Consider the following 18,963-nt stretch of genomic DNA (forward strand, 5'->3'; position numbering starts at 1 on the left):
GAAAGTGAGAAGCACATGCTTCAGTCAAACTGCCGCTAAATAGTGATAACTATAACCTTTTGCTCTAATATGGTAGACTTTTTATTTGATCTGGAAAATGATTCTAAGATTCTTACATAAAGACTCTCTAGTCTATAGAGCAATACTACTGAGTTTGAGTTTGGTGACTACAGTAAAGTAATAGTTGTTGCATAACAATAGAAAAAGTCAGTTGCACTGTACATTCTAGTTTGGAAAGTAATATATTGCTATGTATATAGCCAATAATACATTTTATTTAATAATGTAAGTACTATTTAATTTTTTTAAAATCCTGATCTTTTTCTACTTTGAAAACTAAAAAGAGATAAGAAAATTTTAAAAATTTGCCATTTGTTTCTTTGATTCTGAAAATATTTTAATTAGGTTCCACTTTAAAAAAGTAGTTTCCTTATTACCTCCACAGTGAGTACATCAACTACGTTTCCACAAACCGAAAACTTACATACATTCAACAGTTTACAAGACATATCTCCATATAACATTTACATTTGTGTGAAGTATATGAACTTCTTTAATTGTATACATTTATGACTCATATCTGGTACCTTTTAAGATATAACATATAATATGCTTATTTCCTACAAGTTAATTCATATATAACTAAGGTGAGAAGAGTCTCTTTTGAAGAATTACAATAGTTGTGTTTATACTATGGGAAGTCAATTTTTCTAAACATAAGTTTTAAGCTAAAGCTTTAGCAATTTAAGTTATGTAACTAACAATGCATGAAATTCTTAGCAGGTTGTCCTGTTTGGATTACAGTTTAAGTCATTTCAAGTGGTTCACAATTATTTGTGCATCAGGCAGGGAAAAAAGCACCAAGAATAATAAATTGATTTTTCACATCATAGATGAAATCAAAGCACAATGATTTCAATATCCCTTCAAAATCAAATCATTTATAAAGAACATTTATTTTAAATGCTCAATCTTTAAGCTTTCTTGTGTAATCAACTAATACACTAGGGATAAGAATGGAAATGGTTAAAAACAGATGCTATACATACTGCCTACTAACTTAACAGAATTCATATTTCTCCTAACATTAATGATTTCCATTTTTGTACTGATTTCTTTAGACCTAAAAAGAACTCTGAAAATAATCGTAATATTTATAAACTTGTCAACTATATTTAAAACGAAACTCTAAAGGTGCCTTTTTTGTCAACATATGAAGAAAAAGTTTTCCTGATGAACAAGGCACCTTGTACGGTAAGGAAATATAAAGAAAATATTTTCTACAAATTATAAATCTATGTGCACAAAGGTGTAGTTCTCCCAGCTGCATATGTAATATTTTAAATAACACACAATAAAAAAATTCAAAACACAGATTGAAAAAATAATCCATGTGGCTAATCCTCCAGTTGTTAAATATTGCAGCATATATGTCACTGTTACAATTGCAGAAGATATTCTAATCGAAACCTCTTTGGAAAGACACTTTAAAAGTACCCAATATGCAACCCTGGCTGTCAAATTTCAATCTAAAAGTTTTTAGAGCTAAGATGCAATCCCATGAAAATAAAAGTGTGCACAAAGGCCATCTCATCAGATTCTGCAGTACATAGCATTACTGGTGTGACTTTGGTACGAGCTGGCTGGGCTTTTATGTTCTTTTTCATTACTATGTGCACATGGTAAACATTACATTAACAACAATCAATTTTTATCACTACAAGTTTTGCTACTCGCAGAATGCTAACAAACATTGTTTTAAACATTTCCAGATCATGACAAAAGTCCTTTACATGAATATAAACAAAGAAACCCCTAGATTTAAAAACATTTTTAAGTGAACACATAAACGCATAAGGATAAACATATGAACATACTATTTTTATAAGTATAAAAAGTTCCAGCTTCTGCTAAAATTTCATTTCTTTTTCCCAGTGTTTTTTTTGTGTTCATGCATTTCTGTTTTGCTAGTTATATTCTTTTTCCGAGATGAGGTATTAGGAACAACTGCACTAGAAGGTCCACTTGTAGCTACACAAAACAAAAACAAACAAAAAAAACTAATGCTTTAATTTACACAGATAATCCAAGTTCAAATAATACTGCTGAATTGACAAAACAATTCTTGTTATAACTGTAATGCAATCTTTTATTCTTCAGAATTCAAAACAAACATAAAAAGCTAATGACAATGGGCTGTGTTTACAAAATTAATTTCTCAGTTTACATTCTTCCTAGGAAATGAATATATTTTCATAATTTTCAACTACGATCCATTACACTAATGATTTTTAAATTTATACTTCTGGCCTGGGCCTTTTCCTTTAGCTCAAGATATGTATATATAGAACTGCCAACTGGAACTTTCTTTAAAGATATCTGACAAGACAGACAAACTTAATGTGCATAAACTGAACTTATCATTTTCCCTACAAGCATCTATATCCTCCTATATCTTCTATCTTTCCCTCTCTAAAAAGCTAGAAGGTAAGAAAACTAGAAACTCTCTTAAGAATCATCCTTCCATATCTAAACTAACATGAAGGCTTAATGAGTTATCAAAAAGCTATGGCCAGGCAGGGTGACTGGTGCCTATAATTCTAATACTTTAGAGGGCCAAGGTGGGAGGATTGCTTGAGCTCAGTCAAGATCAGCCCTGGCAACATAGTGAGACTTGTAGTTACCCTTCTCTACAAAAAACTTTAAAAATTAGCTGTGTGTAGTGGCACACACCTATAGTCTCAGCTACTCAGGAGGCTGAAGTGAGAGGATTGCTTGAGACTGGGAGGTTGAGGCTGCAGTGAGCCATGATTACACCATTGCAGTCCAGCTTGAGTGAGACAGCAAGACCCTGTCTTAAAATCAAAACGAAACAAAACCTATTCTAGGTGGCATTACATTATTACATTTCTACTATGGATGAATAGATGTAAGGGTAAGCTCCTTTCAGAACAACCTTCCCACAGATAACAAATGTACACTCTGTAATAAATATGAGGAACAACTACCTGAAGACACTAAGTAGTGAACAAGAGCAGGTTGTTACTAGAGAAGAATCAGCACTTGGAAAAATGGAACGATATGAAATAATATTCACCTTCTTTTTAGCCTGAGAACAGGCCTTAATATGCATCATATACAATGGCTATAATTCCGATATAAGAAGCTGAAGACAAGTATTGCGGCAACTACAGCTGCTGGAAAGTAAGGTGGAAAAGGGATGATCCCACATTTCTATGTGTAAATGATGGTCAAATGTATGGCATGAATAGTGTAAACTCCAAGGAGCCCAGCAAATCAAAAAGTGAACTGAAATTTTAGCTGCCAGCCACTTCAAGGGACACCATGTTTTAAAATCTGAGCTCAGCCAAGCCTAACTCTTTGTTTAAAAACAAAACAATATTCTTTGGAGGAACATAACAGAAATAACAAAATCCAGAGTTTCTATAATATAGCATTCACAATGTCTACAATATAATCCAAAATTAATATACTAAGAAACAGAAAAACATCTTTCTTGCTGAGAATGCATAAATTATAGCGATCACTTTAGAGATAAGTCAGATTAATAGACAAGAATTTTAAAGCAGCAATTCTAACTACACTCTAGGACAAAGAAACATAAGTTTATACTGAATAAAAAGAGAAATCCCTGCAAAAAAAAAATCATTAAAGAGAATCAAAAAGAACATCTAAAAGAATAAATATCTGAAATAAAATGTCTGAAATAAAACCTAGATGGGTTTAACAACAGAATGAAAGGGAGAAGTAAAAGTAAACATCAACCAGTAGTATTACCAAAAAAAAAAAAAAAAAAAAAAGAACAACAACAACAAAAAAAACGACATAAATATGCCATAGTAAACCTGCTGAAAATCAAAGGTAAAGAGAAAACACTGAAAGCAAGCACAGAAAAACAACCCATTGCATTTATAGGAACAGTAATTCAAATTAACTAAGTCTTCTTATCAGAAACAATGGGAACCAGAAGAGAGTGGAATATTTAAAGAGCTGAAAGAAAAAAATTTCTACCCAGAATTCTCTATTCAGCAAAAACTACACTGCAAGAATGAAGGCAAAATAAAGCCATTTTTCAGATACAATAAAATGAATAGAATTTGTTGCCAACAGACCTGTAGATTAAGAAATGTTAAAAAGCTTCAGGCTGAAGGCAAATGAAACCAGATGGAAACACAGACTTCAAGAAAGGAATAAAGAGCTAAAAATATGGCAAATACGTGGATAAATATAGAACCTTTTTCTCCTCTAACTTTCTTTAAAATACATATGACTGTTTAAAGCGAATAACATAACATTGCATTGTAGTGTTTATAATACAAGTAGAAGTAACACATAAGGATAACTATGTGTAAAGGATGGGAAGAGGGTAAGGTAAATGAATCTATACAGTTGCAAGGTTTGTATATTTTACTTTCAGTGGTACAAAATTAACCCTAAGTAGATGGTGAAAAGTTAGATATACGTATTTAGCGCAACCAAAAAAAAAAAAAAAAAAAGCAAAAAAAATAGCAAAAGCCCATAGAAAGTTTTAAATAAAATTCTTAAAAATATTGAATTAGTATAAAATAAGGTAGGGTAGGAAAGAATAAAAGTATACTATATAATAAAGGTAAAATCAAAAGGAATAAATAGAAAATATAAGAAAGTAGTAGACGAACCCCAGCATATCAATAATTATATTAAATGTTAATGAACTATAAACTGTAAACATAAGGTAGATATTCTTAGAATGCCTTGCATAAGTAAGTTTGAAGAGCTGTAACACATCTGGTAAAATAAACTTTAAAACAAAGCATTACTGGAAATAAAAGACAAAAAATTCATGGTAATAAATGAGTTCAAAATATTAGGAAGATCCGATAGTCAAATATGCACGTAGCTAGTAAGAGACCTCCAAAACACACAATGCAAAAATCTACCAAATTAAAGGGAGGAACAGACAATTCTGCAGCTGTGAGTGCAATCGCTCTCTGTACAACTGACAGAACAACCAATCCCTTCTTGACCACCTCTCTGCCAAGAAAAACCAAACAGTAAAGACAGAATATCTGAACATTATCAATAACCTTGATCTAATGCATAATGACAAAATAGTGTCTATTAGGATCAAAAAACTATAAGATAAAACAGTTGTTTTTTTAAAAGAACACATGGTATATTCAAAATATTCCAGATGTTAAGTCATAAAATAAGTCCTACATTTAAAAAACTGAAATCACAGTGTGTTTTTATAACTGCCATGGAACTAAATAAGAAATTGATTAAAAACAATTAAAAAGAAATCCTGAATATTTGAAATTTAACCAATATACTTTTAAATGTGCAATGGATTAAAGAAGAAATCACAAACTAGAAAATATTTTTAACTGAATGATAATTAAAATACAAGATAATTTTTGTGAGATGCAACTAAAGTGCTTAGAGGGAAACTTATAAAACTTTATAAATGTTTGAATAGATAACAAACAATGACATAAGAAACTAGAAATAGAGGGTAAAAGTAAACCCAAAGTAAGAAGAAGGTAGAAAATAATTAAAATAATTAATTAAAAATAATTTTAAATAATTATGTTTTAAACATAAAACTAACAGAAAAACAAAGAGCCAAAAGTTGGTTCTTTGAAAAAGCTAAGAAAATTGATAAATCCCTAGTGAGAATGATTACAGAAAAAAATAAAACACAAATTACCAGTATCATGAATCATAGAAGTTATTACCAAATTCATTAAAAAGATAATAAAAGAGCAACAAAGTAGACAATTTAGACATAACAAACAAATTCCTTAAAAAAATACAACTTAAAAGTATTACAAAAAGGAAACATAAATTCTATCAAAATTAATTGATAGACAATTAATTCTATCAAACATTAAAGGAAGAAACAAAAATCTTATAAAAACTCATTCAGAAAACAGAAAGCACTTCCTAATTATTTTATAAAACAGCATTCCTCTGATACCAAATCCTAAAAAGGGCATTACGAAAACAGAAACAAAACAAAAACTAGACCAATATCCTATCTTTCACAAATGCAGATGCAAAAATCCTCAAAATCAAATTCAGTCCAGCACTATATATATATATATATATATATATATATATATATATGTGTATTTTATATATGCTGATAAACTATAGTTAAATATACATATATATGTATATATACATATACATATACATGCATACATATATATATATATATTTAACTATATTTTATCAGCATCTTTCTATCTTACCTTCTTGGCACATTTGATTGTATCGTTGATCCTTACTGAAATGCTCTCTTACCCTGACTTCCAAGATATTACTCTGGCATGATATTCCTTCTATTTCTCCGATCTTTCTACTTTACTTGTTGATAATCCTTCTTCTTCCTGCTTTCTTGTCCCAGGCAGTGAGATGCTACTCTGTTCATTTTTCTTACCCTATGTATTTTTCCTCAGAGAATTTTATAAACTTTCATATAGATGTATATGTGTGTGTATATATATATATATATATGAAATATATATTATGACTGAGTAGAGTTCATCCTAGGAATGCAACGTTGACTTAACATTTGAAATGTCAAATATAACACTATTTTTACTTTGTTACTTAAAAACGTACACGAATTAATGCATTTATTATGTGTCTAAAGAACAATGTACTAGGAGTCAAAATGCATTCAAATCCTAGGTCTACTGACTACTAGCTATGTAAGCTGAGATTAAGTTACTATCTCTGTTCCTTTTTTTAATCTGTAATGGACATAAGAATGGTATTAACCCTTAAAGGTTATAATGAGAACTATGAGAATTAATAAAAAAAATGCTTATAATATAAAGAACTATACAAATGTTAGCTGTGTGTGGCATGTGGGATGCATCACAACTTAGGTTTAGGATACTATTCAATGGTCTGTTGCTTCATATACTTATTAATTGGAATGTGCAAGGTTCAAATCTGTAATATTTGTGGTTTAAGATATTGCCCCTGACTTACAAGGCCTGGTAATGTGATAGAGCTATAATCAGGTATAATAGATCAAATCAGTAGCACAGAGTGTTACTGAAGTTCTTGTTTTGACAATCATATAAATACATTATCAGTAGAAGAGGTTGGGTTGAGTCTTGAAGGATGTGAAGTAAAATAGAGAACACTTTAATAGAAAAAAAAATGGCATGAATGCTAAGGGAATTTATTTAGGAAGAAGTAAAGAGAGCAGTTTGGATACAGTATAACAATTAATAGCAGTTACTATTTACTGAGTGTTTACTGTGTGTGCCAAGTACTTTATATATAAGATTACAATCATTTCTGACAGTTTTATAAAGAAGGTATTATTACCCTGACTTTATGACTATGAGACTAAGGATCGGAGAGGTTAAGTAACTTGTCCAGAGTGACATAGCTAATAAGTAGCAGAACTGGGATTTTAATCTAGGTTCCTCTGACTCTTACGCACAAACCCTTAACCAAAAGAGTATTTGAGAGCATTAAGAGTAGAAGAATGAAGACATTTGCAATGAGGCTGTCATAAAGTCTTGGAGGTATATGAAATTCTCTGAGGAAAAAAGATATAGGGTAAAAAAATGAATAGAGTATCATGTTCTCGTCTGGGATAAAAAAGTAGAAAGAAGAAGGCTCATCAAACAAGAAAAGTAGAGGAATAAGATAAATGGATAGAATATCACAATAGAGTAATAGGGTGAGACAGCATTTTAGGAAGGGTCAAAAATACAATTAAATGTGCCACAAAATTTTTGAAGGGTAAAAATACAATTAAATATGCCACAAAATAAAAGTTACTTAAATTTGGTAGTCACATAATCAGATTACGAATGGAGAGATGAAAACAGTCTCAGGAAAGAGAAAACAATTTTTTGCTTTCTTTTTTTAATACTTGAAACAGGGTCTTGCTATGTTGCCTACTCTGGACTTGAACTCCCGAGCTCAGGTAATCCTCATACCGCCACTTCCTGAGTAGCTAGGATTACAGTTGTACATCACCATGACCAGCCCATAGAAATTTTCATGTAAGATGATGCCTTAAACTCAAAAAAATAATAATTAAAAAAAAAGCAAAAGAAGACAGTCCACAAATTAGTTTGGGGAAAAGTGTGATTTTGAAATATATTTTGTTAACAGATGTGGGGAGAGCAGAAGACAACAGGACAAAAAACAAATACATATCAATAGACTAAAAAAATAGATTTTTAACCCTTAGGATCATTATGCTCTAGGGAAGGGTAAAGATCCTAATTAAAACAAATTTAACATTTAAAAAGCAAGTTATTACTCCTCTAATTTCTGTGCAAATCCACAAACTCAACACACACACACACCCCTAACCTGGTTTGCTGCTTGCTTTAGTACTCTTTAAGGTAGCTGGTGGTGTTGGGAGGATCTTTGCAGGTGTATACGTATTTAAAGATACTTTTTTTCTCATTATTGGACTGGAACGCAATGCTGTAGAGGCTGAAAAAAAATAAACACGTTAATTTAATAATTTACTAGCAATTTCTTACCAATTCTATCTTAACATTATAGAACATTTCTTACAATTTAGTGACCCTACATAATAACAGAAGAAAATGGTCAAGGCAAGCTTTGCAAGGTAAATTTAGCAAAATCATCTTTTTAAACAAAAAAACAGTTCTTTTATGGTCTCAGACAAATAGATGTTTTGTTTATATTGTAAATAATAAACATTTAAATAGTATGCACCAAAGGAATGCCAAGAATAGAGCAACAGGCTTTATCCTTTCCTGACAGAAACTGAGGTTTTTAAGCCATGGCAGAGACCTGATGGCATAGTTTTCTTGCCTGGTAACATAGTAAGTAATACCCTGGCGTAGTAGTTCATGCTGGAATTACAGGCATGAACCACCATGCCTAGCCAGGGACTGGGAGGATAAATTTCAATTGACTAATACAGAACAATAATTTGATTTACTTATTACTTATAATTTAGTTAGGCCAAGGGAGGAGAATCGCTTGACCCCAGGAGTTCAAGACCACCCTGGGCAACACAGGGAGATCTCATTTCTACAGAAAATTAAAAAATTAGTTGGGCCTGTGGTTCCAGTTACTTAGGAAGCTGAGGTGGGAGGACTGCTTGAGCCTGGAAGGTTAAAGCTGTAATGTGCCATAATTGTGCCACTGCACTCCAGCCTGGGTGACAGAGTAAGACTCTATCTCAGGGGAAAAAAAATAGAGTCTCAAATTGTATCTCTAAAAAAATAACAATTACAGATTCAGGGGTATTTCCTCTACAAATATAATGGTATACTAAACTATCATATTTAAGAATACACTAAATAAGCTATAAGTAATAAATTAATACTATTTTCCTATATTAGCCAGTTTTCTAAATGAGAGGGAGGGAATTTTAAAGTTGGGTTTTTAGGTTCTCTTTCTAACTAAGGTGGAGAGATTAAGAGGTGTGAAAAGGAAAAGTAGGGATAATTCTTAAGTATGGAATCCTCTGGGCAAGGACAGGCCACAGTACAGGAGAAGGAGAGACTATTGGCATGAGCTTCTAGATTCTTAAGCAAAGAAAGATGCAGTGTGCTTTTGAAAATCAAGATGTGGGCTAGCTACGGCAGATGTGCCTTTGCTGGTTGACACCTATAATAAATGATTACACATTTAACTGACAGAGCTCAAAGCAGTCACTAATGAAAATAAACTAAGTGATAAAAAGTCTTAAAACATCACACAAAACAATATAGCTTTACTTAGCCCTTTCCTGCTTGCATATTTTTATCCTTCTCTATGAACTTCCATCACTAACTTATCCTAATTAATAAACCTATTCCATTTTCTCCAATCTGAGATTGTCACTTCCCCATTGTAAGCTATCTTCTGGTTACCACAATATTTATTAATCTTGTCTCAGATGAGGAAAAAAAAACTTGGAAGACAGAGAATGATTAACAGTTCCTTTTCCCTTGTTATAAACACCATAAAATGAATATGGTTCTACGTATATGATGCTACACCTTGATAACTCAGTGAACTAATTGCAAATAATATAAATATACTATAATGTAATAAATATTATTCCTATAGTCATTCCATAAAACGTAAGATTCAAATACTTTCAACATAACTGGCACCCTATTTTCTTTGCTATTCAAAAATAATGAAAAAAATAGAGGCTTTAGAAGACCTGAGTTTTAGTCTTGCTTGACCACTAACTCATTGATTTCCTCAACTGTGTGTTTCTACAATTTTTCCTTTAAATAGTAAAACTGTTCCTAAATGAAGTCTTAAATAAAATAGACCAAAGCAGATACTCTGGTTGAAGCCACCATGAAAGACACAAGCCCTAACCATTCAGCATCCTCTCTTCCTCACGGAATTTCCAAAGGCTCTTGGGAATACAGTCTGAAGATCAATGAACGAGATTATCTCTAAGGCTTATCCAATTCTATCAGCCACATTAAGCACATTTACTTTCTCATCTATTTCTGTCAGTAACTAATTGCATGAAATTTTAAGAAAGCTAGAGGGACTGAGATACAATTCATATCCATGATATAAAGAAGAGCTAATTAGAAATTAGCACAACTGGAAAAAGAATCTAATATCCTTTGCTTCATTAACATATTTCAATGATATACTCTGAGGAACTGAATTCACTAACCACAAAAATGAAACCATCAAGAGTACCATAGAACAAACCTTAAACTATTATCTTTTTGTAAATATTCTACTAAAATTCTCCTTTTATAACAATGTCATTACTACTTCTATTACCTTCAAATCATTCACTGCAAGTCTTCTAAAATTTTAATAGTGTTGATATCTACCCCTAAATTCTTATTTACTAATTAGAATAATTCTTTAATCTCTATTTTAAGATTTGAAATCCCTGCCCCAGGGAAGGATTTGGAATCTTAAAACAGAGATTAATGAAACATCATTAAGGGTGAAGGGGTAAACTGGAATGTATTCAGAATCTCTACTGCATTCTGAGGTAACAGCATTGTCCACTCTATCAGGTTATAGAGAATATAAAAGGAGAAGACCACCTTCATTTTCCTGACTCTGACTTTTATCGCTTAGAAAGTTATTTCATTTGGAGTATTATCAATTCTCAGGATCAGACACATTTATATGCAAATTTTTAAATTAAGACCTACTTCCTAAAACCATCCCTAAAGTGAAATATTTTAGTACACTCACCAATATACATCTCTACTACCATTAATGATTGAAAGCTGGCCTCTACTATCAAAAAAGGGAAAGGTCACTACTTCGTACAAATGCAGGAGGTATCATTTGGACAGAATATAATGGGAATAGAGCTCTCTAGAATTATACAATGTGACGGCCCAGGAAAGAGAAGAGAATGACAGACATAAAAGTGGCATTCACTCTGAGAACTCTAATATCTCATTTTATCTTGAGCAAAATTTATTTTCAGCACTCAGAAAAAGAGGAATGATATTCAAAGAAAGTTTGTCACTTTCTAAGATACGACTAGAATAGTAAGACTCTTAGCTCCAAGCAAAGCATTCTCTCCCCAAACGAATGCTTTCCGTACTGGAAATTCCAAAGTACTGAGGAATCCTATAGAGCTGAAAATGACAACTGCCAGCTGACTTCTCACACCTAAAAAGGACGCCCTGAGCATTTCCCAAAATGATGTCCCTCAGAATAGTGCCACATGATATTTAATGTGTTACCAAAAAAGTGTTTTCTAAAAAATAAGTTTTGGAAAATCTGGGTTATACAGCTTTCTTTATAGAAGAACGTCAGTCTTTTATATGTTAATATAGCTATACCTCTCCAAAGGGAGGCGGGATATAATACAGTTTCTAAAACTTATTTAACCATGAACACCTTTTCTTCAAATGCACAAATTAACCTCTTCAGAATGCTTTCTAAGGTATACAATTTGAAAAATTGTCCTAATTTGCTCTCTTTCATTAAGAGCTCTTTCTATCTGCTTACCAAAGGTAGTCAGGAGATAAGTGTGTATTAATGGGTTAATGTGAACTGATATTTTGCAGTTTAAAAAAATTTGGCTATAAAATGATGTACAATAGGAATGTGAGATTTCTACAAACATAGTTTTAAGAAAAGACCACAACCCTATATTTTGTTGACTTCTATTGTTGTTGTTTTGTTTTGTTTGTTTTGGTAAGAAGATAAGATTCTGGCAGAGAGTAAAAAAAAAGAGGTACATTTCACATTACACGAAAGAATTCCTAATCATGTTCCTTTATACTCCTTTGTCTCCTAAACTTCTGCTGCTACTCATTACCACTACCTGCTTTTATGTTTTTATAATTCCTGTTATATTCAAATAGTATGTAGTTGCCCAACATCTTAATAATAGTAATGAAAGAAAAATTTCCTACAAATTTCAGGGGTCTTCCGTGGAACGTCACATGATGGAGAAGCAATGGAAGCAAGAAATTCATCCACTTGCTTTAAAGATAGGGCATTATGAAGTGTTTCTAGAGGACAAATAGATGGCACCATGGAATACAATTCAAAGCCTAGAAGAGAAAATAACCAAAAACAAAAAAAGTTGAATATTTAAAAATCAGTAATTAAAAAAGAAGACTACTGCTTTGAACTACACAGTTCAGGTCTTTTCAATCTATCACATGCAAACACACAATCTCTCTGAAGTCATGACACCAGATGCTATGCAATATGGAGTTGGAACAAAATGTGACAAAGATTTCTTTTTAAATGTAATCATGTAGTACAGCATGCACACAATTTCATTCTATATTGGTAAAATCTAAGAATAATACTTTTAAAAAACCTAGGAGAAAAAAAACAAAGAAATACAAGTTTTCAGTTTTTATTTTTTTGAAGTCAGGTCTATTCAATAGGTGAATAAGCTGATGCCACATGTGTCCCTCATGCCAGGATGCTAAAGGTAACTTCTTGTTGAAAAACAATTATTTGTGAATAATTATTTTAGATACTTTTCCAGGTGTGCCAAGGCCAATGATACTCTCTAGTGTGATCCCAAAACAACATTCATTCATTTATGCTGGAATTAAAATTACAAAATGTATTTCACCTACCTTTACTGAATTAACACATAATTAATATTACTAAAATCACTGGCTGTGTAAAGTTAGGCCAAGTAAAAAGCAATACAAAATACAAATATGTTCCTATTCAACAATAGCACAGAAATACAAAAATTTCATGAAACAACCATGCAAATATGTATTAATACCATCCGTGAAACAAAAGCACTTAAACACACAGTTTATGTTTTTAAACAAATAGGATATAGGTTATTCACTTTTTTAAAAAAGAAAATTGCCTGTTTATTTAAACTTTATTCAACTGAATGGCTTTTAAAATTGCTTTTATATACTTTTAAAAATAATGAGTCTTTCTAAATCTGCTCTTCCAAAAATTCAAACTAATTTCCTCCAATTAAATACTTATAATACTCAAATAAGGTATTACATAAAGTCCAACATCATTAATTTAAAAGTAAAAATTACCCTTAGACTGCAAGACTCTTGGCTTCAATAGACATGTGCTCATTTTTTATTGACTGATGTTTGATTTATTTAAATACTGCAAGTAAATATTGACCCAAGAACTGCCTAATTCTCAGTTAGAATAGAGAAACTTTGGTTAAAAGGGAATCTAACCTTCCCAGGAAAATAAGCAAAGGACTTGCAAAACTGACACGTTTTATTTTCAGGTGCAAACTGAAGCATGACAGAACATTACATATACTTTAAAAACAAAAACAAAACTATACCATAACAGCAGCTAAAGCACCTAAATTAAGCACTAAAGAAATTAGGCTTGCACAACTGTTACATTTTTTTTTTAGAAGTACAAGATTCATGCAATTGAGCACAAACCCTTTCTGTGCACTGTACTAAACTTAACGATGTGCTCTTTTCTTCTTTCCTCATAAAGTTTATAAATCTTTTATAGCAAGTATTTTATTTCATTTGCCTGCTAGATTTTATAACAGGCAAATGACAATATAATCAAGTTCCTCTAGACTACATTTTTTCCCACTTATCTTTAGTAAACTTTTCCTATAATGCACAATGAAAGGGTTAGTGCAGCAATTTAAAAAGCCACCCTGCTGACATGTTTAGAAGCTATAAGAACATACCACTGGAGCCTAGAAATTCCACAGAGGAAACGGACCAGCACCTATAGAGGTGTAGGTGTTCTGCACAGAGGCCCAGAAAATAAGGTAAAGCACTGTCAGAAGATACTTGTCTCACCATGTTCCTTGAACTAAAGATGAAGGGAGGGGTAAGTCCATGGTATGTGTTAAAGATGGAAATAACATGAAAGTTAGGGGAAATAAAAAGTGAAAGAGTCAAATGACAATTTGTAGGACAGATAAGACAACACAGTATTAAAAATGGAAAAAAAGGCACCCTTAAAATTCAAAAGAAATATTTGCAGAATTGAAAGGAATGCATCTTATATGCATTTGTATGTGTGGAACATCCACACTTAAAAGGAGCCTAAACCATAGTAATATAAAATTACTCTATTTCTATTAAATTTAACAAAAATACTTTTCATTTTTAAAAAGTTTCAGTTAAACACAGATTCTCCTAGATAATGCCTCAAATACTGGCTTTAAACACACAGCATTCAGTACAAAAACTATGGTCTTAAACCTGCAATATCTCTTCTTAGAATTTTTGTGACTTCTGTTTTTCTTGTGACTTCTGTGTTTCTTCTAAGAGGTTCTTAGGCATGTGGTTTCTTTAGAAGCTGCAGCTGTATCAAATAAGGATCATTTTCTTCAAAAAGTGGCATTTAAACAGCTACAATGAAGGGAAAGTACATTAAGCTTTAAGGCTAAATTTTTACTTGTTGAGGATGAGATCTTCTTACTCCACCTTCAAGAATTATTAGTGCATTGTTATTTAGATGTGTTGTTAAAGGATCCAGAAGTGGGATAATGACCATAAACTTGTGTTGAATCCTGTAGTTTTAAAAAAGTTTCTGAAAGATCTTACTTGAGTTTTTGAAAGACTTATTCGCAGTTAAAAAGAAAAAGAGTTCCAGGGATAAAAGTATCTTCATTCCATGTATAATACAAGCAAAAATCTCTAAGTTTTCTTTTAAATTCTTTGATCCTGAATTATTGTAAAATGATCAGTAAATATTCCCTCTTGCCCCACGATATCAAGCTCTATGTTAGAAGCTGTAATGCTGCAATAATTCCTCTTACAAATAATGGTCATGAAACACTTTCCTATTTAGCCTCAAAAATGGAATTTAACGGAGTTGGGTTTCTAGATCTTAACTTAATCTTCTTCCTATCAGAAGTCCTCTAAATTTTAAGAAAAAGCAGTGGTACTAAAGGGAATTGGTTGCTTGATAACAGCAAACCACATTGCTAAGAAGAACAAAGTGAATGCTGGACAAAGTTTTCAGAGTGCTCCAGACCAAATAGGGTTTTGCTTTAGACAAACAGCCAGAAACAGATGATGTTATGCAGTGAAATATGCATCATCAGGTGCCCAAGTACTTTTCAAAGACACATCTTACTTGGCTATTTGACATAGGTGGCTCTGTATTTTTGTTTAAATATCTAAATAAGACAACCATGTGATCAGAAAAGGAATTAGGAAAAAAAAAGTTATTGAGAATTAAGATAAATTAAAGAATACTAATTGTAATTTAAAAATGTATGTACACTGATCATTTGAGAAATCAGAAGAAATTTTTAGGTGTTAATTTAGCATTAAAACTCATCATCATTGTGGTCATTTAAAAGTTTGATGAGTAATGTTAAATTATTATGTTAATTACAGCTGAATAGGGAGCTAGACAGTATCAATAATTTGGGTGAATAACAGTTGGAATTGAATGCCAATTGACATTAAGGACAAAGAAATGAATGATACTGTATACCCCATGTTTTAAAATAAAATAAAAATAAAAAACGGATGAAGCAGGGAGTATCTTTTAAAATAAAAGCAAAACGTACCATTGGTTGGGTGTCGAGCAAATGAGATAGAAAACCTTTTAACAGCAGAACCGCGTGTGGCGTCTGAGAAAGAGAAAAACAGGTACCTGAAATTCATAACAGCTACAAAAAGAAGAACACTTAAAAAAAAGAGGGGAAAAACAAATATATGAGGAGGTTAGAAAGGTGACATGCAGAAGGGACAATGAGAGAAGGTAATAAGGCAAATACTGGTTAAAAGAAGTTAACTAGCTTGATGACAGAGAAAAAGTGCCGAATGAAATATACAAAAGAAAGAAAGCAAGATGAGCTGGCAATTCTGGTAAATCCATGTTTACTGTCTAAACTAAATTTGTTGATAAATGAGAAAATGTTTTAAATAAAGATGATCCTGAAAGAGCTAGAACCACTTCTCTTAATAAAAAGGCATACTTCCAAGGGCCTCAAAAAATTCTGAATATTAAAACTTAAGGTATATTAACAACATTGAGGATCTCCTTCAGCTAGAGATTCTAAAATATTCTCATTCCATGTTTATTTTTATAAAAATATTGCCAATATGACATTTTCCTTTACTTATAAACATTCCATTCACTTTAATTAGCTCAGTAAGTAAAATAAGTATTAACAATAAATAAAAGTTTAAAAGATCAAAGAAAAATTTGTTCTTTATAATATGGACTATCAATTATCTAAAATAATACACATAATGCTGTTCTAAGTATTCCATTTCAACAAACTTATTGTACAAGTACTCTAAGTCTAATTCAAATTAATTGCTGATGAAACATGGATCCAAGTTGTAGATAACACAGAGCACTGATAGTCATTTAGGCAAAAGATGACAGGATTTCACTTCAATCAGTCCGTGGCCTTAGATTTATTTGCCTTTGAGAAATACTGCTCATGGGTATGTGCATGTGTGTAGGTATGAATCTGTGTGTGCATGTGTGCACATACCATCTATGCAGGCAGAAGAGGTCAGCTTTTTACGATGAGTACGAGCATAATCCTGTAGGTTAGGTGCGCTTGAAGAACCCCCGAGCACCGAGGTGCTAAACAGGCCCGCACAGTGAGACCCTGATGGGAGTTAGAGAAAATACATACACAACGGGTGTTCTTCCATTCACATTGGGAATTCATGCAGCATGCAATTAACATGGCTCTTACCACATATAAGGCAACCTTTGGAAGTGCCTTGAACAGGCTCACAATAGTCTTGTAATTTCCTAATGATGTCAGTTTTAATACAATACTAATAAATACCACTATCATTTATCATATGTACAAATGGGGCAATTTAACATTGGACAAAATGTTATCTTTGAGAGAAAAAAATGTCCATACAATAATGAGACATATCCATCCTAAAGCATTAAAAACATTGCCATAAAAATAACTTAGGGCAAGAAAGGATTCTGTTAATTTTTCAAGAGTGAGCCATAATAAAGAAAAAAAAATCTCCTTTAAGTCATATTAACATTACATTAAGTCATATTAAATCAGTATTTTTTAATGTATAATTATAAATGACAAATCTTTACTGATGCCCCTGAATTAAAAAGTACTACTCTTTCTTATGAAATAAAGTATATCAAAACTTATTTATTTGTGAGAAGACCAGGTCCTTTTCAGTCATTCAAGGCCTAAATCACTTTAAATACTTAACAAATGACTTAAGATCTTAGTTAATAAGACCCCTAATGAAATACATTACTAGCAAATAAAACGGCCAGTATAAACTGATGCTCAATTTGTAGGAAAAGTCTTTACACCAAGTAACACTTTCATCACTGGGTAAGGATTAAACAAATATCTATCAAACATACTATGATACAGCAATAAGAAGGAGTAATATATAAAGATACTGTGGGAATATTAAAAGCTATCATTACAAGCCATATGAAATTAACTAAAGAGAGCTTCTCAAGTATTTAGGCATCAACACAGTTCATATACTTAATACAGAGATCACAGTACATATATAAACTAACAATGAGATCTGTTTATGCCTTATTAACCCTATGAAGACAACTATTTACAGAAAATAATATGCCACTATCTCATAGTTTATCAACCATGAGCTTTAAACCAAATAAGTTTAGAAAGGTCTTTTCTAATGTTGCTTTGAGTGTTAGCAGAGAACCAATTATGTTCTACAGGTTAGAGTTAAGACTGCCACTGTGCATTAGTTTTGACTTGGCTTTTCCTTAAGAGCTGCTCAAAGGAAAATTAATATATCCATATAGGGTTTGAAGTATTCCCTACTTTAAAAATATTTTTAATCAGAAAAATGGAAAGCTCCTTTTTGCATGCAATACCATCTTTTCATCTTTATCAACTGGGAAAATGAAGTTTCCTTCATAAATTAACTTACAGAGTACAAGATTAAAAACTGTCATTGGCAAGTGAACTAAGTGGTTATTATTGCAGTCATTCAAAAGGGTTATGCAACAAAATTAAATGCTATCTCTTCTTTATCAAAAACTTTATTTTGAGTTATACCACTTAACATTTCTGAATTAGTACACATTAAATAAAAACTACAGCATAGCATTTGGTCATGCTTTCACCAAAGAGTTTTACATGTGTGCACAACAGTGAGTTTAAAAAGGGTATGAAACACATTTCCTTTACACCACATACCTACAGTAGGATTCTGCTTCTGTTCCACAAGAGTTCTTGGTGTTCGCAGGTAATTAGCATTTTCAGATACAACCTGCATAAGGAATGCAAAATAAATGAAGTAAAACAGTAAAATAAATTCAAAAGTCCATACTTCATATGCAGCCTGTTCCAGACAGACAAAGGTTAATAAGCTGTATGATAAATATTAGTAGAAATACATAAAACATGAAAGATCATGCAAGATCCCCTTTTGAAGGGAGTCCATTTCATATGAGGTCCTTGCAATGAAGTGGTGCGAAGCAGGCATTCAGAATGAAACATCATGTATGAAACAAGACAGATGAAAAGAAACAATTAAGAGATTGATATAATTTCACTTT

General features: G+C 31.8%; 1 protein-coding gene across 28 annotated transcripts in view; it reads right to left on the reverse strand.

Moving 5' to 3' along the window:
- Positions 1–377: 377 nt before the first annotated feature.
- Positions 378–18,963, reverse strand: part of PPIP5K2 (diphosphoinositol pentakisphosphate kinase 2) — an 80,605-nt gene continuing 62,019 nt past the window's right edge. For 7 of the 28 annotated variants that reach the window (XM_032275189.1, XM_032275269.1, XM_032275199.1 and 4 more), the window contains 7 exons: positions 18,602–18,674; positions 16,916–17,035; positions 15,977–16,039; positions 14,132–14,191; positions 12,378–12,518; positions 8,356–8,481; positions 378–2,031 (listed from right to left, as the gene is read on the reverse strand). In XM_032275189.1, coding sequence (XP_032131080.1) covers positions 1,919–2,031; positions 8,356–8,481; positions 12,378–12,518; positions 14,132–14,191; positions 15,977–16,039; positions 16,916–17,035; positions 18,602–18,674 — 696 coding nt within the window. In that variant the 3' untranslated portion in view covers positions 378–1,918. Of the gene's footprint in view, positions 2,032–8,355; positions 8,482–12,377; positions 12,519–14,131; positions 14,260–15,976; positions 16,040–16,915; positions 17,036–18,601; positions 18,675–18,963 lie in introns of those variants that run through there. The other 21 variants (XM_032275223.1, XM_032275287.1, XM_032275277.1 and 18 more) reach the window with 10 other exon arrangements.

Source organism: Sapajus apella, unplaced genomic scaffold (genome assembly GCF_009761245.1).
Source record: "Sapajus apella isolate SASKATOON/1434 unplaced genomic scaffold, GSC_monkey_1.0 scaffold1, whole genome shotgun sequence".
NCBI classification, from domain to species: Eukaryota; Metazoa; Chordata; class Mammalia; order Primates; family Cebidae; genus Sapajus; species Sapajus apella.